General features: G+C 36.1%; 1 protein-coding gene across 1 annotated transcript; it reads left to right on the top strand.

Moving 5' to 3' along the window:
- The first annotated feature begins 16,163 nt into the window (after positions 1-16,163).
- Positions 16,164-17,482, top strand: LOC124918788 (polyubiquitin-like). Its single transcript, XM_047458839.1, has 2 exons — positions 16,164-16,315; positions 16,418-17,482. Exon 2 carries the CDS (start codon positions 16,418-16,420, stop codon positions 17,333-17,335), a length of 918 nt encoding a protein of 305 aa, XP_047314795.1. The 5' UTR covers positions 16,164-16,315; the 3' UTR covers positions 17,336-17,482.
- The last annotated feature ends 7,413 nt before the right edge of the window (positions 17,483-24,895 follow it).

Raw genomic sequence — 24,895 nt, 5'->3', positions numbered from 1 at the left:
TATTACATAAACATTAAAAAAATACATTTAATAGAAAATAAAATAAATAAATAGACATTAAATATTAATGATGATCGTGTTTAAGGCATCGCGAACTGCGTCTTGTATGTCCTCCTTGTCCGCATCGTCCAAAAATATCACTTTTATAGGATTATCCATTTCAGTTCGAATACGACGTGAGCTTTGACCTCTCTCACCACATTTTTTTGTTTTTCTCATGTTTTTATCAGAAATGAGAACACCGTATGTATCCTAATTATTAGTAGTGGAAATGTCCAATATGCTTAATTAGGAATTGGGTTAAACTCTAACTTCCACATTTCACAAAACTTTGATAGATTGTGATATGATTCAATATATTGTTTCCCATCTAGATTGCATGTCAAACAACCTGTCACAAAATATGAACATGGAAAATGATATCGATTCCATTTTCCACAAGAACAAAAACCTTTACATAAATCCACATTTTGTTTGTTATTCCAATACCCACTTTTGGTTTTGTATTGTGCAGTAATGACTTTGAAGACTCTCCTTTGTTCATTATATGGAATAACATTGTGTGACGATGCTTTTTTCTAAACAGTTTTACATAATTCTCTTGAAGTTTTGCAATGAGTATGAACATTTTGAAGGTCATTAAAAGTCTCAGTTCGTCTTTGTGCGACTAACTTCACAGATCGATAATATATATATTCCACCATTGCTGTGACCGGTAAAAATCGAGTCGAACGTAAGATTCTGTTGAAACTTTCAATCATGTTTATTGTCTCTTGGCCATAACAATAACCTCTGTCATGAGACATAGTCCATATTTCAAGTGGAATCTTTCACATCCATTTTATTTTAATTATTTAATTTAGAATGATTAATTTTAATTATTTAATATATTAATTTTAATTATATATATATATATATTATTTTAATTTTATTTTAATTATTTAGTTTAGAAATTTTAATTTTAATTATATATATAATATATTATAAAATTAATATTATAATAAGTTAAAATGAAAAAGTGGGGTATTGTGGGAAGATTAAATGGAAGTGGGGTATATTGGGAAAATGAACATGGAAGTGGGGTAGAACCGAAAGGGGTTCAAAGAAGGGAGTTTGATTCTTATAAAAAATTGCATCGCATATCTCCAAATGTATATTGTCACGGCCCAATCTTCCTGGTCCAAGAAGAGGAGGAGGCTTAAGCCCTCTTAAGCCCAACCCAAGGAAGATTCTAGACTGGAAGGAAGCTGGAAGGAAGGTCCTTGATTAGCACATCTAATTGAGAGTTAAAAGGAATTCCTTGATTAGTGCATCACTAATTGACATATAAAAAGAATGTCCTTAATTAGGAATGTCCTTGATTGATAATTATAAGGAATCCCTAAATTAGTGCACAATCAATGTAACAACTATAATTAGTCCTATAAATACCCTTAATGTATTACATTGTAAATCACGAAGTATATTTATCAATACATTACTTTCTCTCTCTAAAGTTCTTGTGTTTATTCGAGTGTTATTTTGAGTAAGGTTGACTAGTTATTCAATCTTACGAAGATCATAACTAGTGTCGCACGGATCATTGGTGAAAAGACCAAGCCCGTGACAATTGGTATTAGAGCTGAAATGACGAGGAGATCAGTAGAAAATTTAAAGGTCGTGGACGAAGTAGAGAATCTTCACCACGGGACCGGAGAAGAGGGTAGGAACTCTCGCAAAGTTCAGGAAGGAGGAACCAAACCTACCAAAGAAAGAGAAAGATCAAGGGACGCTATCGTTGACATTATCGCCAGGTTGGAGGAGGTAGAACTCATCGTGGCGTACGGACAAGATAATGTCGGGGACCTAGAGGAATGCATTGCCGAGCTTGAGAAGGAGAGAGACGAGATCCAAGGAGGAATGCAAGGTGCCCTAAATGAAGGCTTGTCAAAATGTCAAGAGCAAGCTCAGATCGTGGAGCAGACCCTCCTTGGCAAAATCAGTACCTTGACGGAGAAATTCGAGGTAATGACTTCTAAGTTACAAGATACCGAATAGGATGTGGCGTTACTCAAGAAGGCGGTGGCGCAAGAGTGCGGACGCGCGCCTGTAGGAGTCCCCAATCCGATAAGGATAGACGTTCCAAGGCCTAAAGCGTATTTATGCGAGAGGAATGGGAAAGAGATCAACAACTTCCTATGGAGTCTGGATCAGTATTTCAAAGCACTCGGCCTAGTAGAAGAGGCGAGAAAGATAGATACTGCCACGACATACCTGGAAGACACCGCGATGCTGTGGTGGAGGCGGAGGAGTAGCGACATTAACAAAGGTACGTGTTCTATCAATACCTGGGGTGAATTCAAGGAGGAACTCAAGAGACAGTTCTATCCTGAAAACGTTATTCGAGAAGCAAGGGCCAAGTTGCGACGGCTCTCACAAAGAGGGGGTATCAAGGAGTATGTCAAGGAGTTCAACGCTACTCTCCTTGAGATCCCTAACTACTCAGACGATGAAGCCCTGTTCTCCTTCACTGATGGTCTATAAATGTGGGCGAAGCTGGAGTTAGAATGGCGTGGCGTTCAAGACCCGAGCTCCGCTATTGCAGTGGCCGAATCACTTGTCGAAATGAGAAGGCAAGACAATACAAAGTCGACCCACGAAAAGAGTGACAAGGGGAAAAACGATAGAAATCGTTTCCACAACAAGGAAGGCTCGTCTAAGTCCAACAAACCCAGTGGGGAAAGGGATCAGGACGAGAAAAGTGGGGAGAGACCCCGAATAAAATGCTTCTTTTGTGAAAGACCCCATAAGGTAAGGGATTTCCCTACGAAAGAAAAATTATCGGCATTACTAGAGGAGCAAGAACGCCGTATGGAAGATGCGCGATTGGGGTCACTACATCTCTTCGACTCCATTAAAGCCAAGTTCGAAGAACCAAAGTCCGTGAAGAAAGGACGATTGTTCGTAGAAACTAAAGTCGGGAACCACATTATTAAAGATTTGCTAGACATGGGGGCAAATAACAACTTCCTAGAGGCAAAAGAGGCGGGAAGGTTGGGGATCGATTACACTAAAGAACAGGGGTGGCTTAAAGCGGTCAACTCAGCACCAAGTGCAACATACGGCGTTGCTCGTAATGTAAGGGTCAACTTGGGGGAGTGGACTGGAGTCCTCGATTTTTCCATTGTCGACATGGACGACCACAAAATGGTCCTCGGCATAGAGTTTCTAGACAAGGTAAATGCTTTCCCACTCCCTTTTGCAAATACTATGTGTATTCTGGAACCCGGCAATACATGCATGATACCTTTAATAAGGGAAGGCAAGATAGAAGCAATGCAACTCTCTGCCATGCAACTCTCAAAAGGTTTGAAGAAGGCCTTCCCAACATTCCTTGTTAGCCTGAAGGAAGATGGGAAAACCGTGTCCCAAGAGAAGACATCTCTAGAAGTCGCGAATGTTCTAGAGAAATTTTAAGATGTGATGCCCGCTGAGTTGCCGAAGAAACTACCGCCCAAGAGAGAGGTGGACCACAAAATAGAGTTACTCGAAGGTACTAAACCGCCAGCGGCAGTCCCTTACCGCATGGCACCTCCCGAATTGGAGGAGCTAAGGAGACAATTGAAAGAGTTGTTAGACGCGGGCTATATCAAGCCGTCTAAAGCACCTTATGGAGCACCAGTACTTTTTCAAAAGAAGCATGACGGGTCGCTACGAATGTGCATCGATTACCGGGCACTCAACAAGTTGACAATAAAGAACAAGTACCCTATCCCACTGATTGCTGACTTCTTCGACCAACTTGGTGATGCGAAGTGGTTCACAAAGTTGGATCTGCGGTCGGGATACTACCAAGTGAGAATAGCGGAAGGAGACGAGCCCAAAACCGCATGTGTTACGAGGTATGGCTCTTTTGAGTTTCTAGTTATGCCTTTTGGTTTAACAAATGCTCCTGCCACATTCTGTACCTTGATGAATCGAGTATTCCAACCCTTCTTGGACAAGTTCGTTGTGGTGTACCTAGACGATATTGTGATATATAGCAGAACACTGAAGGATCATCTGCAACACCTGCAACAAGTTTTCCAGGTACTAAGGGAAAATGAACTATTTGTCAAGAAAGATAAATGTGAATTCGCAAGTCCAGAAGTGATGTTCTTGGGGCACATCGTAAGCAGATGCCAACTCCGAATGAATAAGGCCAAAGTAAAAGCCATAGAAGATTGGGAGCCACCAAGGAAAGTTACCGAGTTGAGATCTTTCCTTGGCCTTGTCAACTACTATCGGAAGTTCATAAAAGGGTACTCGTCCATCACAACTCCGTTAACGGACCTATTAAAAAAGAATAAGTCGTGGAGTTGGGATACAAGATGCAATAAAGCGTTTGAGAAGTTAAAACAGGTAGTGATGGAAGAACCTGTATTGATACTACCGAATCACACCAAGGCTTACGAGATCCACACGGATGCCGCAGATTTTGCCCTTGGTGGAGTGTTAATGCAAGAAGGCCACCCGGTCGCCTATGAGAGTCGCAAGCTCAATGACGCTGAACGTCGGTACACGGTTCAAGAAAAGGAGATGACTGTGGTTGTCCATTGTTTGCGCACATGGAGACACTACTTGCTCGGGTCTAAGTTCGTCGTGAAGACCGACAACGTAGCGACAAGTTACTTCCTCACACAAAGGAAGCTGACCCAAAAACAAGCAAGGTGGCAAGCTTTTCTTGCAGAGTTCGACTTCGTTATGGAGTACAAACCAGGGAAAGCAAACTTGGTAGCTGATACCTTGAGTAGAAGAGCAGAGTTAGTTACTATCACGAGTCCTGACTTTCCTTTGATAGATCAAATCAAAGAAGGAATTGAGCACGATCCGCAAGCCAAGAATGTGAAGGAATTAGCGAAGAAAGGGAAGACTCGCCAATTTTGGCTAGAGGATGGAGTGCTCGTCACAAAAGGAGAAAGAGTCTATGTACCAAAATGGGAAGGATTGAGATCATGAAAGAGTGCCACGACTCAAGATGGGTTGGGCATCCAGGTATTCATCATACATTGGCGCTTGTGGAACGTGGGTACTATTGGCCCCAGATGAGAGACGACATTGAAGTCTATGTTAAGACGTGTCTTGTATGTCAACAAGATAAGGTGGATCAACACAAGACTTTGGGGTTGCTGGAGCCTTTTCCAATCCTAGAGAGACCTTGGGAGAGTATTTCTATGGACTTCATCACATGCCTACCAAAGTCTGATGGATGTAGCAACATCATGGTCGTAGTGGATCGGTTTAGCAAATACGGAATATTCATTCCCATGACCACAAAGTTCTCAGCCGAAGATGTTGCCAACTCATTCTTCAAACATGTGATGAAATATTGGGGCATTCCAAAATTCATTGTGAGCGATCGAGATACTCGCTTCACTGGAAGGTTTTGGATGGAGATGTTCAAACTTATGGGTTCCGAACTCAACTTCTCAACCAGTTTTCACCCACAAATCGACGGACAAACAGAAAGGGTGAACGTGTTTCTTGATTTGTTCTTAAGGCACTATGTAAGCGCCAATCAGAAGGACTGGACAAAGTTGTTGGACATAGCTTAATTTTCATACAACCTGCAGAAAAGTGATTCAACAGGCGGGAGTCCTTTTGAGATCGCTACAGGTCAACAACCTTTAACACCACACACTTTGGCGATGGGTTACAAAGGACCAAGCCCCGCGGCCTTTAAATTCGCAAAAGGGTGGCATGAAGAGGCCGATATAGTACGAGTTCACCTTGCCAAAGCCGCCAAACAAATTAATAAATGGGTAGACATGAAGAGAAGACACTTGGAGTTCGAAGAAGGAGACCAGGTGATGGTAAAACTCCTCCTCCATCAAGGGAGACGATTTTCCAAGGTCCACAAGGGGCTTGTAAGGCGATACGAATGCCCTTTCCTCGTAGAGAAGCGAGTATGAAAAGTGGCCTACCGCCTAAAGCTTCCATCACATTTTGAGATGCATCCTGTATTCCACGTAACTTTACTTAAAACTTATCATGAAGATAAAGAAGAGCCTAGTAGACACGATTCAAAGAGAGCTCCCACAACAATCACAATCGTACCCGAAAGAGAAGCCGAAGAGATACAGGCACATCGGGTGATACCAAGAAGGGGTACCCATCCAAGTTACGTCGAATATTTCGTCAAGTGGAAGGGGTTACCAGAAAGCGAGGCAAGTTGGGAAAATGAATTAGTGTTATGGAACTTCAAAGACATCATCCAGGCCTACAAGGAAGACGCGGCGAGGACGTCGCCAGATTGAGTGGGAGAGAATGTCACGGCCCAATCTTCCTGGCCCAAGAAGAAGAGGAGGCTTAAGCCCTCTTAAGCCCAACCCAAGGAAGATTCTAGACTGGAAGGAAGCTAGAAGGAAGGTCCTTGATTAGCGCGTCTAATTGAGAGTTAAAAGGAATTCCTTGATTAGTGCATCACTAATTGACATATAAAAGGAATGTCCTTGATTAGGAATGTCCTTGATTGATAATTATAAAGAATCCCTAAATTAGTGCACAATCAATGTAACAGCTAGAATTAGTCCTATAAATACCCTTGATGTATTACATTGTAAATCACGAAGTATATTTATCAATACATTACTTTCTCTCTCTAAAATTCTTGTGTTTATTTGAGTGTTATTTTGAGTAAGGCTGACTAGTTATTCGATCTTACGAAGATCATAACTAGTGTCGCACGGATCGTTGGTAAAAAGACCAAGCCCGTGACAATATGATGTATATATTTAGTCTCCTAAGAGTGGTGGCGGAAAAAATGAAAGACTGATGAGAGACTTCCTATGGGGATCAACCGAATTCTAACATCACTCATTTAATTATATGGAGCAAGGCCAAGAAGACCACCAAAGATGGGGTCTTGGAAAGACATGTTTTCTTTAAACAAAGCTTTGTTGTCTAAGTGGTGTTGGAGGTACATAGCTGAAAAAGAGAGTCTTTGGGCAAAGATTATCCATAATAAATACATAGATGAATTGTATGGTGGTTCACTAAGAAGGTCAACGTTATGGATGTGGGTGGTAAAAAGGTATTAGCAATAATTGGAGGAATCTTAAGTTTTGTTGTGGGTAAGGATAGTTTTTGGCATGATTTTTGGTGCGGGAATAGTAGCATGGCAATAGAGTTTCCTACCTTGTTAGGAGCAACAATTTGTATTCAAAGTAATGTTAGAGATAGGTTTGTTTATGATGATAATGATTATAATGCTAAAATAAGATTTCTTCGTAGACTCAACAACGTGAAAAAAGAGATGTTGGAGAAACTAAATGATCAAATCAAAGGAACAAAATTAAATCCTACCATTAAAGATAAGATGATGTAGAAAAAGTTGGATTAATTTAGCATGAGAAAATAATATGAATCATTAAACCAATTAGAAGTGAATAACTACCTGTGGAATATGGTTTGGCATAGTGGTACACCCTCCAAAATTTATTTCTATGGATGGTGCGCCCTGCATGGTGGTAGCTTTATGGGAAATAAACTCCAATCTAAAGGGATCGTCACTGTGAGCAGATGTCACTTATGTAGGGAGACAGATGAGACTACTTCACACATTCTTTTGCATTTCCCTTACGTTGAACCATTTAGAGTTTATTGTGGAGTATTCTCGTAGTTAATTAGGTTATACCAAGGCCCGTCAGATTTTGTTTCAATTCAATGTATACGGCTAAGCAACAATTTTTGGTCTAAGTGGGTGGATCAATGCAAAAACATTGGGCTTAAAAGGGAGTGAATTCATATTCCACTTATCATTTAGTGCACGATTTAACTTGAAATAAATAGGAGAATATTTTACAATAGAAGTAGATCCAACAGAGTTCTCGGAGCCTTCTTTTGACCACTCTTGCGGAGATTAGGATGGGAAACATCGTTGGTTCTATTGGATGCATCATGGATCTTCTTGATGAGATTGGAAGAAAGTAATATTTTGAGGTTGCTCTTGTCCGCCCCTTTTATCTTTTGAAACATGTGTTTAACTGGTTTGTCCCAGAGTTTTGGATTTTATTGTTTTAGTTTCTAGTTAGTTTTATTCTGGTTCAATAGATGGCTTGTGGTTGTTTTTTGTGTTGCGTTTTGGGCTCATATTTTATTAAAGTTTATATATTGTAATAGACTTTAAGCCTTTATTGGGCTTAAGAGTAGTAGTTTAGTCTTTTTAGCTTTTGATTTACTACTATAAATAGAGACATTGTAACCTAGGTTTACTTGGACAATTATTCCATGGAAATCAATAGAATGGACGACTCTCCAAGGATGTAGGCATTATTGGTTGAACCTCGTTATATCTTGTGTTCTCTATTATTTTTTACCCCTCTATCTCTATATCTTCTTTTATTGTGTGTTTATATTAGATCTTTTCTCAATAAGTGGTATCAAAGAATATTTTGAGAATATTTAACTTAATTTATTTATGAAGATATAATAGAAAAACTCTAACTACCATTGAAGAAGTTGTTATAAGTTTTTGTACTTTTGCTTAAGATTATTGGTTGTTTGAGAAAACGACATTGATTGCAAAAAGAATTAGCCATTGTGAAGATTTGATTCAAAATCTTTAGTTGCTAAGGAGATGTCAACGGTCGTTAAAATATTTTTTATTTTGGGTGACGATGTCTTGAGAAGAAGAGAAAAGAAGACAATGGGTCTTTATTTTTGCTCAAAGGCTCCAATGGGTATATATGACGAAAAGTCATTGTATGGACAGCGACATCAGAATGAAGAAGATGAGATATATATTCTTTTGACTTATTTTAATTTGGGACATATGCTCTTTTAAATTATAAAAAATAAAAAATTATATATATCTCCATATATATAATATTTATATATATATATATATATTATGATATAATATAATATATGGAGAGAATGAGCCAAGAATCTTTGAAGCATTCAACAACTAAGATTTCTTCAACTAAGACTTTTTCTTTAAGTCTCGTTTGATTTCACAAAATAGGTTTAAGGCCTATTTGATTCCAATTTTCACAAGTAAAGTCTTGTTTGATTTTAATCAAGTTTTTAAAGCTTTGTTTGTTTTGATCTTGGATTTGTATTGAGACTTGTTTGACTTGAATTTCTCAAAGATGTAGATTTGTGATTTATGTTCTAAGAGATTTGATATTAGTCAATATGAAGATTAAAAATTGGAGTTGAAAAAGAAGGTTAAGTGTTTATTCGATGTTGTAGATTGTGAAAGACAATTGATGCACCATGTAAATGATTTTTTAATTAAAGTGGGTTGCTTTAAGGTTTGTTTGCAAGAGTGTGGTTTTGATATGTGTGTATAAGGGTTGGATTTGGATTTGCATCAAACCTTATGAGTAAATTTGTTTGGAAATCTCTAGTAAATATTAGTGTTAAGTTATCAAGTGGGTATTGATGTCTTAAGGGTTCTGCCAAGAATAATAATTTCTAAGGTATGAGTTGAGGGTGCACTAATTATATACATGGTTTATTATATTCTTTATATGCAATATTTGGCTAGAAGAATATGGAGAATAAACAATGCATCTTCATTCTTGTTGTTTTGTCATACATGAGTGTAATTATTTGAAGCTCTTATTGATACACACTTAGAGATAGTCAAAAGTAGCAAAATAAAATTATTGTGTTGAGGGCTTTGACTTGAAGAAATTTTCGACTAAAATGAGTTTGTAGAGATTTTCTTTGAAAAAGGGTTATTGAAGAAACATATTGGAAGAACTAATCACGATGAAGATGGTGGTGAAATTATGTGATTTACACTCGACATAAACATGATCGAGTAAGGAGAGTTGTAATAAAAAAATGTGTTTACCGATTACAACATTGGCGACATGTTGTTATGGAAATCTTTTGGGCCAAATTGTAAGATTGCATTAAGTTGGCGGGTGATTAAGAGGATTGACTCAATTCCAGTTAACACATAATATGAAAGAAAAACTAGCAAGAGGAAAACTAATGAAAGACACTTGTAAGTTGAGGTGGAGACATCTTGAGAGAAACTCTCAAATGAACCAAGAAGAAATCATTGCATTATCTTCTAATTTGAGAAGATAAATAAAACCTTGTGTGATATTCCTAGTCATGAAAAATGGGCTAGATGGGAGACTCAGTTAATTTAAAGGTGGTTATTTTGTTACTTCTTTTGTTCTAATTATGGATCATAGTTTAGATGATTGAGATGATTAATTTGTCATTTTATTGAGGAGAGGAATGAGACCTTTTATGAGATTCCTATACATGAAAAATGGGTTATGTAAGAGGTTCGATCAGTTCAAATGGAAGGATATTCGTAATTTCTTTCGAAGAAACTATAGATGATCATTTGTAGCATGAAAAAGTAGATGATGAAAGTTCGTCTTGGGTCTAATCGGTATTTTGGTTTTAGTCGATTGTTGAACTTGAAAAATAAGGTACTCAGTTTGTAGCAAACAAGGGTAAAGATTATTTTGACATAATAAAGAATTGTTAATTATAGTTTCCGCATATGTCAACAGGCATGATCAAAGATTGAGAAGAGTTGAATGTCTCTCGTCATTGAAATAGTGTGGTTACCTAAATTTTCTTGGTTTTATAAACTCTATAATTTTATCTATAAGGGCTTTTGAGTGGATATGGAGGTATAATGATTTATTTCGTGAATGGCTCGAGTAGTGAAGATTGATGTGTGGCTCAAAACTTTTTGATGGTGCAATATATGTGTTGGTGGAGATTGTTATTCTTCTAAGGCTCTTGAGTGGAAGTTGATGTACGAAAAGTTATCTCATGAATAGCTCAAGAAAATGTGAAGATTGAAGTTTAAAACCAACTTATTTCTTGATGATTTGAATTTTGTCAAGGTGGAGATTGATGGGTACGACTTGTTTATATCTTAATGGACGTGAAATTCGTCAATGTGGAGATTGTTGGGTTTTGGACTCATATTTTATTGGAGTTTATATATTATAATGGGCTTTAAACTTTTATTAGGCTTAAGAGTAGTAGTTTAGTTTTTTTGGCTTTTGATGTACTCCTATAAATAGAGACATTATAACATAGGGTTACTTGAACTATTATTCCATGAAAATCAATAGAAATGACGAGTCCCTGAAGGTGTAAGCATTATTGGTCGAATCTCGTTATATCTTGTGTTATTTATTATTCTTTACCCCTCTATCTCCATATCTTCTTTTATCGTGTATTTAAATTAAATATTTTTGCAACATTTTAACGTGGAAGTCGGACATGAGAATGTTCCATGGGTGGGGTTTGGGTTTGTCCCTTTGAAATTTTCGTTTTTTGCATCACCAGGATTGGCTGATCTTGTACTTTAATTTTATGTGTTGAGGACGAAGACAAGTTATAGTTATTCTTTATTATTTTAATTTTAATGAAATAAATTTGTTCAAAAAAATATGGTTTTGGATGATAGGATTTTAGTAAGTTAAATTTGTAATGTATACTTTAATGAAGATACAATTTAATGACAAAATTGGTTTGTAAATCTGAATCTTTTCAATTGTATTTATGTATTGATTATTTGTCAATTGTACTATTGTTACTGTATCCATCTATACAACGATTCTTTAACTAAAAGAATGTAGTTACAATTTACCACTATACAACGACAATCCCATCTCCCAACTAGATGGTGTTTTTTATTATTCAAATTAATTAAATTTAGTTAATGTTGAATTTTCTTTATTCATGATGAATATTTACATATGTCATGTTCATTGTGTTGTTTAACTGTTAAGAGTCTATATTGATGGACAAGTTTGTACCTTCATTATTGTTGAATATCCTTGATATTATTCTAATTGAATTGTTTTTCTTTAAGCTAATTTTTTAGCTTTAGATTCAAGTTGTAATTATTTGGAGATTTTGAAAGATGAAGCTACAAGGGAGATTCCAAATATTTGGTACGAATTAGATGTGACTAAGGAAATCCCACCCACAAATATGAAATCTTGAAACATTTGTGATTTAAAATACTATTTTAAACACATAAAATTTATTTAAAATAGTAAGAGTTTAAAAGAATTATATTTTTATATATAATTAAATATAAAATTAATTTTAAAAACACTAATAAATAATAACACTAAAAAAGTTAGTTATAAAATCAGATCAATGAGTTCATTTATTTAGATAAATAATTATTTTTTTGAATTCATAATAAAAAAAAAATTATAAAAATTTATAAAATTAAAATATTATAAATTCGTAAACTTATAAAATATTAATATCATAAATATAAAATATTAAAAATTTAGCTAGTTTATCTAAAAGAATATTATCCTTCTTTCAAAATTATAAATCTTAAAAATTTAATATACACAAAGGATAATATCTACACAAGTCCGGCCCGGCAAGCCCACTGTTAGGACAGACCCACCTCTATAAGCAGCTCGGTTATGTTTAATTTTTCTTTTTTAATATAAGTAATCCAATTTATTTTATTTTTTTTTGGTTAATATCTGTACAAACCCAACAACTCATAAGTTTATTTATCATATTATTATTTTTTTTAATTACTGTATGATTTTTTTAAAAAAATAGAGAATAGATCAACCTAATTTTGTGGGCAGGCACTGTAGGTGCTCAACACAAATTTTAGATATAATATTTGGTATAGGAGGCATCCATAAGATGTGGCCTCATCTTGAATATTTGCCTGGCCGACTTAATAAATTGTTTTGATGCTAGCTACAAATACAACTAAATTGACTGAAATGAACTTTTTTTTGTGTGGAGCATTTGTTAAATTGACTGATTTTAAAGTTTTCTTTTGTGTGGAGCATTGCTATCTTCTATAAGGTTGCGAGCCAATATATCTTAGTGAAATTTTTGTGGAACTACAGAGCTCCATGTCTCAATGAAGAAATTTGACTACAATAACCTCGGAAAAATAGGCATCATCCATTTTAATACAAAAAATCACTTGTGGCCGAACACGATAATGATGATGCAACATATGCATATGTATAAGATCACCAATGAAGTCACTAAGTATATAAAAAGAATGCTCTATGCAACTAAGTTAAGTTTATTTTGTTAGTTTTTACATTAAATTATTATACATATTTTAAAATGTGTGAAAAGAAATTAAAAATAAAAGTTTGCATAATAAAGTCCTCAAGAATATTCAACCTTCGGGCCTACTTGTGGCATATGGTTGAATAACTCACGTCCTTGTACAATTCTTGTTTGTGGCTAAAATTTGAATGTTTTATGGAGTATTTTTAATATTGGTTGGGTTCATGCATTTGCATCGTCATGCATGACATGATTATTATAAAATGTATTTTTAATATTGGTTGGATTCATTCTTCATTTTAAGTTAACTATTTAATTTGAAAAGAAATTTCAAGAATAAAGGCAAGTCTTGCATGAATGATTTATGTATTTTTTTTTTTTTTATCTTGAACTTGAACAAGTATAATTTAGTAATTCATTAGTATTTTGTCCATATGTATTTTCATCTCTTCAAAGATCTCCTAAGTAAATATTGTTTTGTGATGAAGATGTATGTGATTTTTGTTGTAATGTTATTATGATTAATCTATATATAATGATGCTTAATTTTAAAGTGTTTGGATTGTCAGGTCGAGAACTATGGTTAATTTGGATATATATATGTGAGAGTAAATGGATATATGGGTCGGATGAGAGTGTAAGCTCACGAGATTAGAGGTTCATTCGAAAAAATATGTGATGTGATGAGATATGTGAGAAAATAAGTTGTTTTACAGAAGAAAATAAAATATAGAATAAGAGTATTTTGTTTTATTTTTAATATATTATTGTGATTTATTAAAAAATTAAAACATTGAATGCATATTATTATTATTATTATTTTAAGTTTATTTTATTTATATTTTATCTGTGTGAATAGCACATTAATTTTTTTTGTTTAATTAAACAAATCTACTAAATAATTTGTATTTGTTTAATTTGTGTAATTAAACCAAAATAACCACGTTAGTATTTAGGCAGTCTATCTCAATTTTTTAAAATAATAATAGTTATAATATTTGTTTAGTAGCTACTCCAACCAATTTTTTAAATCACATTAATTCTAGCTAATTAATTGTAAGCTAATACTAAAGGAATAAATAAAGAAATAAGTTATTCAACCAAAATAAATATAAGGAGTTGTTCGGTTGTGGATTTTTTAAAACACTAAGAGAAAAAAAAATTAAATAATTTGTGATAATTTTGAGGAGATAATGATTATTTTTGATAAAAATACTTAAAAGTATTGATATATATAAATAAAATATAAAATAATAATTTAAAATAAAGTGTATTTTAATATTTTGGTTAATGATTTGAGTGATGTATTAAATAAAAGAGAAGTGATGTGATATTTAATTTTGAATTGATTTTTTTAATAACTCATAACAAACCAGGCCTAAGAGAAATGTTTGGAGAGAGAAAATGAATAATGTGATGTATTTTACTTGGTTGAAAAAACAAATTATGGCCTCGTTTGATTCGGCGTTAATAAGCCGCGTATGAGCGTCTGCATAATAAGCTGCTACATTAAATTTGTGTAATAAGCTCAGACAAAAAATTACAATCAAACACACTTTTTCGTTTAAACTCAATTTTCTTTCTAACTCCCTGCTCAAGCGCGTTTAAGATTATAATCTCAACGTTTTTCTCTCTCATCATTTTTAAATATTTTTTTTATTCATTCTCTTTCATCTCTTTCATTTTTTTCTAATCATTTTATTAATTCTCTCATTTATTTAATCTCTTTCTAATTATTTTATTAATTCTCTCTCATCTTTTCTATATATTTATAATATTTTTATATAAAATTATTATAATAAAAAATATACATTTAAATATATTTTTATTTATTATTTATAATATATGTATCTTAATATATAAAATAATTAAGCAAAATATAAAATATAAATACACTCTGATATTTTTTATTTATAATTTTAATTTTAAAAATCAAACTAACCTTAATTAAGGATCTAAACTACTAATTAAAATTGAGATTAAAATTGAGATGAATCTAAATGAATGAAAATATTAAAAGTGTGAGAGAGCACAAAAATAAATTGATAATTGAAAGATTGAGTCATAGAAGGAAGTGTGAAAATGTGAAAAATGTATATTATTAAATATTATTAAATACTTTTATATATATCTATATACATTTTATATCATATTTATATTAAATACATTTAAAATTATATATTTATAAAAAATAATATATTTATATCATTTATTTTAAAATATATTATTTTTTAATTTAAGTCATTTATTAATAATTAAAATTATATATTAACAATAAAATTATAAAAAATAATTTATTTTCAAATATATATTATTTTTTAATTTAAATCATTTATTAATATTTAAAATTAAATTAATAAATATATATAACATTATATCTCTATATAATATTAATTATTAAATAATATTAATCATTAAATAATATATTAAAAATAAATAAGCAGGACATATAAACTGTATCAAATTTACCCAAACTTAACAATTAAATAAATTGAGATCATATTAATCAAATTTACCTGAGAATATTCAAACTAGCCCTATATTTCCTCTTACTTTACATTTTTTTACTTTTCAATTTTCTTCCCATTCTTTTTTTAATTTCAATAAAAAGGAACTGATCCAGAAAGCTCATTTACCATGGGCAGTGTGGGCACATGAGATTCAAAGAATTAGGTAAAAGTTTTAACTCAGAAACTGATTCTGCGAGACCAACAAAATCAGACGCAAGATCTGAACAGGTTTTAGACATAAAATTATTAAATAATAATCGAAGTGATGTTCTTATTTATATATATTAAAGCTTGATATATCAAAAATAAATTGAAATTTTGTGGGAAAAAAGTGTTTTTGTTATATTATAAATGAGAATGTTTTAATGGTTTATAATAAATAATTAAAATATTATAAAAATAATAAAAATAAAAACTTTTTAATATTTTAATGAATTAATAAAATAAGATAATAATTTAATTAAATTACTCTTAAAAGACTAAATATAATAATAATAAATATCTTGCTTTTTTAAAAAAAAATATACATATATATATATATAAATATTAGATAATGAATCTTTTTTCTCTCTCGAAAGTCGCCTTCCTGAAACTTCTGGAGCTTATCTAGACCGCTCTTTAATTGTGCGCAAAGAAAGCCGAAAAGAACACGCTATCGTCGAGTCGGCAAACCCATCTATAAATATCTTTCAATCCACGCCTTCTTCTCCACATTCAGAAATTTGTAACCCTAAAATCTTCTTTTCTCTTCTCATATTGCTCTCTCATTCGAAATCAAGGTATGTAATCTCTCTCTCTCTATATATGTATATGTTTTCTCTTTCAATAAAGATCAAGCTCGTGTAATTTGGTATTAATTTTCATGTCTTGAATGGATTCAGATGCAGATCTTCGTCAAGACACTCACAGGCAAGACCATCACATTGGAGGTCGAATCATCCGATACGATCGACAACGTCAAGGCTAAGATCCAGGACAAGGAAGGAATTCCTCCGGATCAGCAACGATTGATTTTCGCCGGTAAACAACTCGAGGACGGCCGCACCCTTGCCGATTACAACATCCAGAAAGAATCCACTCTCCATCTCGTCCTCCGTCTTCGCGGTGGGATGCAGATCTTCGTCAAAACCCTAACGGGGAAGACGATCACTCTCGAGGTTGAGTCTTCCGATACGATCGATAACGTCAAGGCGAAGATCCAGGATAAGGAAGGTATTCCTCCAGATCAGCAACGATTAATCTTCGCAGGAAAGCAGCTCGAGGACGGCCGGACACTCGCTGACTATAACATCCAGAAGGAATCCACCCTCCATCTCGTTCTCCGCCTTCGCGGTGGGATGCAAATCTTTGTTAAAACCCTAACGGGGAAGACGATCACTCTTGAGGTTGAGTCTTCCGATACGATCGATAATGTGAAGGAGAAGATTCAAGATAAGGAAGGTATTCCTCCTGATCAGCAGAGGCTGATATTTGCCGGGAAGCAGCTTGAGGATGGTCGGACATTGGCAGATTACAATATCCAGAAGGAATCGACCCTTCATTTGGTCCTTCGTCTTCGAGGTGGAATGCAAATCTTTGTGAAGACACTCACTGGGAAGACAATCACTCTGGAGGTGGAGAGCTCCGACACCATTGACAATGTGAAGGCGAAAATTCAGGATAAGGAAGGAATTCCCCCTGACCAGCAGAGGTTGATCTTTGCCGGTAAGCAGTTGGAGGATGGCCGGACCCTTGCTGATTACAATATCCAGAAAGAATCGACTCTCCACCTTGTTCTGCGTCTACGTGGTGGATTTTGATGATGATGATGATGATGATGATCAATCTCTGTTCATGATTTGATGATGTTCTGTTTTTTTTTATGTTTTCTTGGTTTAATGATCTGTTTTTTCATGTAACAATTTGAATGGCTGTTCTAGTAAATTTCGATTTGATCTTGGAATCAATCTGTTGGCGTTTATTCCTGTGAATTTGTGTACGCATAGGTACGATTAAAATGGTCTTCTTTTCGGAGGATAAAATAACTTTTGGGGTTCTTTCTTCTCCCCTTTCTCTTTATCTAGGTTTCTCTATCGGTGTGCTACTTTGCATCTTCTCCATTGAATGGGTTCCACGATCTCTTCCATCCCTGTATCTAATTCTATCTCTATTGAAGTCTTTTTATCTCATCCCCACCTGAATCTAGTTTATCAAATAAACATTTTTAAACCAGAGGCGTTGGTGGAAAAATATGCATGCGGGAGATGTGTTTTGCGCATAAGAGACAGATCAAGATTGGCGTTATTGATGTATGATTTGAATTCTTGTTTGGTTTGTCTGAGGGATATATTAGGATTGATAGTTGGTTTGACAAGGAATAAAAATGTCGGTAATAAAGGATCGTAAAGTCACAAGATTAGATGTCGATTGAGATTGGTGGTTGATTTGCCGGTGATTAGATATATGTAAGTGTTAAAGTGTGAGGTTATAAGATGAGAGGTCGATTGAGATTGGTTATTGGTTTACTGATGAATAAGAGACTGATAATATTGGAAAGTGAGGTTAGTTTGTCAATGGACAAGAGGTCGATTCAGGTTGATGGTTGGTTTGTCGAGAAATAAGAGGTGTGTGAGAGGGTAGTTGAGATTGGTGGTTGATGGTGTTGGGTTTTGCAACAGCAAAACTATGGATCTCTTAGAAATCAAACCTATAACAAATCAGTTTCCAAATCGTCTAAGACGAACAACAAATTTACCAAGAACTGAAATAGCACAAAACAATAAACGACAACACAATATACGTGGTTCGGTCAAAATCGACCTACGTCCACGGGAGGGATAAGTTTCACTAAATCAAACAAATGTCAATAGTAGAAACTTACATGCTCTGCTCTCAAATGAAAGAAGTGATTATACTAGGAATAATTGGACTGCTCCACAATCAAAAGCTCCCCCAATCTCTCTCTAGATCAACCAAAGAACAAGAAGAAGAAAACCAGAAAATTTTAGATCTGTAATTCACTCTCTCTCAACCTTGCTCTGTTATGAGAAAAATACCCAAAAAAAAGTATTTATACTCTAACCCATTTTCATAAAAGAAAACTCTGACCTGTTTACTCGGAATTTAAAACCCGCACGCAATGGCAAGGAACATCAACAATTCTCCCCCTTCCGAGCCATGGGAAAATGTTGCTATAAACATTCATCATCGTGACGCTTCTGCCAGAACCATTCCGGCTTTGGCACAACATATATCTTGCTTGTCTCTTGGCAAACCCTTTGTCATCATATCTGACCCGTTCTCATCTGTATGCACTTTCTCCAAGTATAACTCCTTCTTCTCGAGCACTTCACGGATTCAATGGTACCTTCTTTGGATGTGTTTTGAACGTGAATGGAAACTTGAATTCTTGCTCACATGTATAGCACTTTGTGAGTCACTAAACACCACAAACCTGTCTTGTGCAATGCTTATTTCTTTCAACAATTCTTTCATTCATCTCATTTCCTTACAACATTTAGTAATGGAAATATATTCATCTTCTGTAGTAGACAAAACAACACATTTCTGTAGACGAGACTGCCATGATACAGCTCCTCCTCCAAAAGTAAACAAATACCCTAAAGTTGATCTCAGTGTGTCTGTTAGATAAATCAGACCGGTTCAAACATACATAACTTAAATAAACTTTCCATGCAGGAACAAGGAACCGAACTGGAACCGGCTAAAGAAAACTAACCGGTCAAGCTACTAAACCGACCAAAAGTATTCGGAACGTGACCGCACAAAGAAAGGATCGGCCAAAGCCTAAAACCGGAATCATCAAACAGCCGATCATCCACAAGGCAGAGAAATAACCGGAAGAAGTCCGGTTATATTACTCATACCAAAAGCCACTCGGCTAAGTCAAGCGGCCGACCAGTACAAGAAGACAATTCGGGTATCTGTTGAGAATGATACCAAAGGAACAGACTGAATACTTCCATATCCATGCAAGTCTGAGGAAAGACTGTAGGCTGCAGAAAACAATACTACCGGATCCTTCCACTTCGGGATAAGCCAGAAAGGAAATCTTCCAAGTACAGACAACTGTCCAACAGACAGTGCCTACATCAAGTAAAAGACAAACCCGGCAGGTTTGTCTTACAAACCGGAAGAACAGACCGGCAGGTCTGAGACAGAATACCAGGTCTGAGGTTGACCATCAGGTCTGAGGAAACGACCGCAGGTCTGAAACACTGAATCACTGCACCTCTGCTCAGCCAATCAGATTCAAGGAAGTGAAATATGACCGTTGACATATTTCACCTATAAAAAGGGCAGTTGAAGAAGAGTAAATGCGGGACACTCAGTAAGACAAGTGAAGCGTTAAGAGCATTTACTACAAGTGATAAAATTGTGTTATTCTAAGAAAGCCTAAGTGCTAAAGTCAAAGTGTGTATTACAATTTCGGTGTAAATTATAAGAGTATTATCGAGCAGGAAATAAGTCTCGATCGGATTGTACTTGTATTCCTCAGTGAATATCCTTCTCGCGGTTTCGAGAGGAAGGGGTGACGTAGGAGTTTTATCTCCGAACATCCATAAAATCTGTCTTGTTATTTACTTTCTGTCGGCTTCATTATCTAACCGATTAACTCAACTACACCGCTCTAAACCGACTCTATACTAACCATACCGAATTTCCAGATTACCGAAACCGACCCACCATTCTTCAAATCTCCATCATCCGAAACCGGCCTTGTCCATCAAACAAGTGTGCTGCTTCAACCTGAAAGCAAACCTCTTCCGCGCTTGAACCTAGTTCAAGGGTTTGTGACAGGTTGTGTAGTATTGAAACCCCTGGTGTTAATCTCTAACCGGATTAACCACCACCTTACGAGTGAGAACCGCTAACCGGTCCAACCCCCGGTCCTCTAGCGGCTACCTAGATCCTAACAATTAGTATCAGAGCAGTTGGTATTCAATACTCAAGGAAGCATGTTTCAAGATAGGCCTCCAATGCTAGAAGGTGAAGACTTTGCCAACTGGAAGGCACGGATGTATCTACACCTAATCACCTTGGACGATGAGATGGAGTCCATTCTGACCGAAGGACCGATAGTTATCAATAAGGACAGAAAGGAATGGACGGCTGAAGATAGAAGGAGAAACAACCTGGACAACCATGCAAGAAACCGGATCTCTAACAGCGTGGACAGAAACACATATTGCAAGATTAGAGATTGTAAAACCGGAAAGGAGACATGGGACACCGTTATCCAGATCTTTGAAGGAAATGAAAGAACAAAATAGAACAAGATACTGGTGGCCACCCAGAAGTTTGAAAGTTTGAAAATGAAACCAGGAGAGACAATGAAGGAATACAGTGACCGGTTCACTGGTGTGTTAGATGAGCTTGCAACACTTGGAAAGAGGTACGACAACAAAGAGGTTATCATGAAAGCATTGAGATCTCTTCCAAGTGCGTGGGATATAAAGACAATGGTAATGAGGGAGTCAAACTGTCTAAACAAGATGAAGCTGCACGATGTCTTTGAAGATCTAAAGGCATATGAGTTTGAAATGAGGTCCAGAACTGAAGAAGAAGTCTCGGCCTCAACCTCAACCAGAGCATTGATCACACCTATAGAACCGGTTGCTCCTGCCCCAGCACCTATCAGAACAGCCGAACAGTTTACTGAGGATGCCATGGCCATGCTCGCACAGAAGTTTGGAAGGTTCATGAAAAGGAGCCAACCAACAAACTACAACTACGGCGACAAATCCAATGTAAGATGTTATAATTGTAATTGTTTTGGTCATTTTAAATGGGAATGCAGGAAACCAAGGAGGGACACCCGGAAACCGGATAACCAAGATAACCGAAACAGTTATCAACAAACCGGTGAAGGAAGTGAGGTATCGAAAGCACTAATAGCCGACGATGGAGGAAGTCTGTGGGCTCGCAGCGATAGTGATGATGAACTCACCTGCCTCATGGCAAATGAGGAACAGGTATTTGACTCTCCTTGCGACGAATTTACTAAAGATGAACTATACGATGCACTAAACGACATGATAGAAGAATATAGGAACCTACTAGCCATGTTGCCTAAGCACCTAACCATTAAGACCGACCCTATAATACCCATTCCGACAGACCCAGAGGTACCTATCATAACCGAACCTCCGGTCGTAAAACCCGATGATACCCATACTTTAGAAACCGAGTCAGATCCCAAGACCGAACAATCTAGTGAACTGGCTAGCGAACTAACCGAGGAACAAAATGCCCGACTTCAATATAAGATGGCCGCATATAAGAGGTCTAGTGATATAGTAAAGAACATGAATAGACATTACAGACATCCTCGCTGTAAGCGTGGCCTAGGATACACGGAGAATAGCTCCAAAGACCGAAAACCCATAGAGAAAGCAAGGCTTGTAAGAGGAAACATTCCCTTTGTAAAATTTCTTAAAAGCTCTTGGACCGCTGAAGAAGAAGAGACCGCATACTATAGGGAAGAAAAACTAAAATACGACTATGTTGGTCCAACCGAATCATGGCTTGACCCTGTGAAAAGAAAAGCCGAAATCCTCAAACATATGAAAGACTTTCCTGAACCGCGTAGGTCAAACCATAGATCATCAAACCGAAGACCATCATCATTTAAGAACTTTGTAGAAAAACCGAGATACACGAGACCAAGTGTCAAAAAGACAGTTAAAACCCTAGCAAGGAAAACCGTCCGGTTTATCAAGGTTTGGATACCTAAGGGACTAATCGCATGTGGACCCAAGTAAATGTGGGTACCAAATAGTTGTAAATATGTACATTTTGCAGGATCCAAAGAAACGACTAGGAAACTCTGAATGGTTCTTGGACAGCGGTTGCTCCAGGCACATGACCGGAAACAGCAATCTGTTAACCGATATCAGAACAGCAACCGGTGCTCTAATCACCTTCGGTGACAACTCAAAAGGTAGAACTATGGGCAAGGGTAAGATTGTCCATGGTAACCTAACCATTGATAATGTACTTTTAGTTGAAAACCTAAGTTTCAATCTGCTTAGCATTAGTCAGATGTGTGATGCTGGATATACTGTAGAATTTCTTAAACATGCATGCTTAGTCAATAACTCTCAAGGCATTGTACTGCTAACTGGAAATAGAATAGGTAACATCTACAAGGTAGACTGGAAAACTAAAGTAGAATATCCTATATGCATGATAGCTAAGACCGATCAAACCTGGTTGTGGCATAAGAGACTAAACCACCTAAACATGAAAACTTTAAACTACATTTGCGGTAAAAAGCTAGTTGAAGGTATTCCTGATATAGTATTTAACCAGGATAAGGTTTGCTCGGCATGTCAAATGGGTAAACAGACTAGGTCATCTTTTAAAAGTAAAAGAAATATCCAGTCTAGCAAGTGTTTAGATCTTCTTCATATGGACTTATTTGGACCGATTCAGGTCGTCAGCCTAGGAGGCATTCTTTATACCATGGTAGTTATTGATGACTATTCTAGATATACATGGGTAATATTTCTACCATATAAACGAGAAACCACATCAAACCTGATTACACTTCTTAAACGATTGCAAAATGAAAAATCTACTCGCATTAATAGCATTAGAAGTGATAGAGATACCGAATTCACTAATAGTACCTTAACTGCATATCTTGATGAATCCGGCATTAGACACGAGTTGTCTAGTGCTAGGACTCCTCAACAAAATGGCCTGGCCGAGAGAAGAAACCGGACTCTCAAGGAAGCCGCACGGTCCATGATAGCCGATTCCGGCATTGCTTAGAAATTTTGGGCTGAGGCTATCAACACTGCATGTTATACACAAAACCGGTCCTTGATAAACAAGTTTCACAACAAAACACCTTATGAGGTTTATTTTAACAGAGTTCCCAAACTTAAATACCTCAAGATTTTCGGTTGTAAGTGTTATATACATATAAATGGCAAAAACCCTCTCTCTGTTTTTGATGCAAAAACTGATACCGGAATTATGCTAGGATACTCGGCAGTGAGTAAAGCATATAGAGTGTATAATGATAGAACTGCAACCATGGAGGAAACACTTCACGTTGTTTTCGATGAATCGGTTGAAAGTAATACTGCATCATGCTTTGATCTACACAACAGATTGGAAAATAATAATATCCACTCTGACAGTGAAGATGAGACTCCGGTCTTCAGGCGGTTTGTCCATGACCAAATGGGTAATATTGAAACCCAGCCGGATCAAGCTGTTCCACAACAGGAAGCTGACACTTCGGTCCAATCCGAGGAAGTTGGTCGGTCTGACAATCCTGTTCAGCCTACCGACATGTCTAGCCTTGATCAAGTAAACGGTAACTTGGTAGACATCCCTGAGCTGAATCTCAGAAGAAACAGTAAACATCCTCCTGAGCAAATTATAGGTGACCCTTCAAAACCTGTTCGAACTAGGCGTCAACATCTGGAGGAATACTTTAATTCCGCGTTTATATCCCAGATTGAGCCGAAAAGAATAGATGAAGCATTGTCAGATCCGGATTGGATCTTGGGAATGCAAGAAGAGCTAAACCAGTTCGAGAGTAGTAAAGTTTGGTACCTAGTTCCCAGACCGAAAGATCAATCGGTCATAGGAACAAGATGGGTATTCAGAAACAAACTCAATGAGGACGGTTTGGTCACGAGGAACAAAGCCAGATTAGTGGCTCAAGGTTACAAACAGGAAGAAGGCATTGATTTTGAAGAATCATTTGCTCCTGTAGTCAGGATAGAAGCCATTAGGATTTTTCTAGCTTTTGCTGCTTTCAAAAACTTTAAGGTTTTTCAAATGGATGTTAAAAGTGCATTTCTGAACGGTGATCTACGTGAAGAAGGTATGTTGAACAACCACCCGGCTTCAAAAGCGCCGCATTTCCAAATCATGTATACCGGCTAAATAAAGCTTTATACGGTCTAAAGCAAGCACCTAAAGCCTAGTATGATACACTAACCGCATTTCTATTACAACATGATTTCACCATCGGTTCGGTGGATAAAACATTGTTTAAATTTGAAAAGAAGGAACATATCCTACTTGTTCAAATTTATGTAGATGATATTATTTTCGGTTCCACCGATCTTAAGCTATGTGATAAGTTTTCAAAAATGATGACTGACAAATTTGAAATGAGTATGATGGGAGAATTAAGTTTCTTCCTAAGTCTTCAGGTCAAACAACTCAAAGAAGGAACATTCATCAGTCAACCTAAGTACACCAAGGAGCTACTGAAGAAATTCGGGATGGACACCTACTCCTCGGCGGCTACTCCAATGAGCTCATCAATCAAACTGGACAGGGATGATGAGGGCCAATCGGTAGACCAGATTGCATATCGGGGGATGATC

The sequence above is a fragment of the Impatiens glandulifera genome, chromosome 1 (assembly GCF_907164915.1).
Source record: "Impatiens glandulifera chromosome 1, dImpGla2.1, whole genome shotgun sequence".
In the NCBI taxonomy this organism is placed as follows: Eukaryota; Viridiplantae; Streptophyta; class Magnoliopsida; order Ericales; family Balsaminaceae; genus Impatiens; species Impatiens glandulifera.
This window is presented reverse-complemented; position numbering and strand designations above follow the sequence as displayed.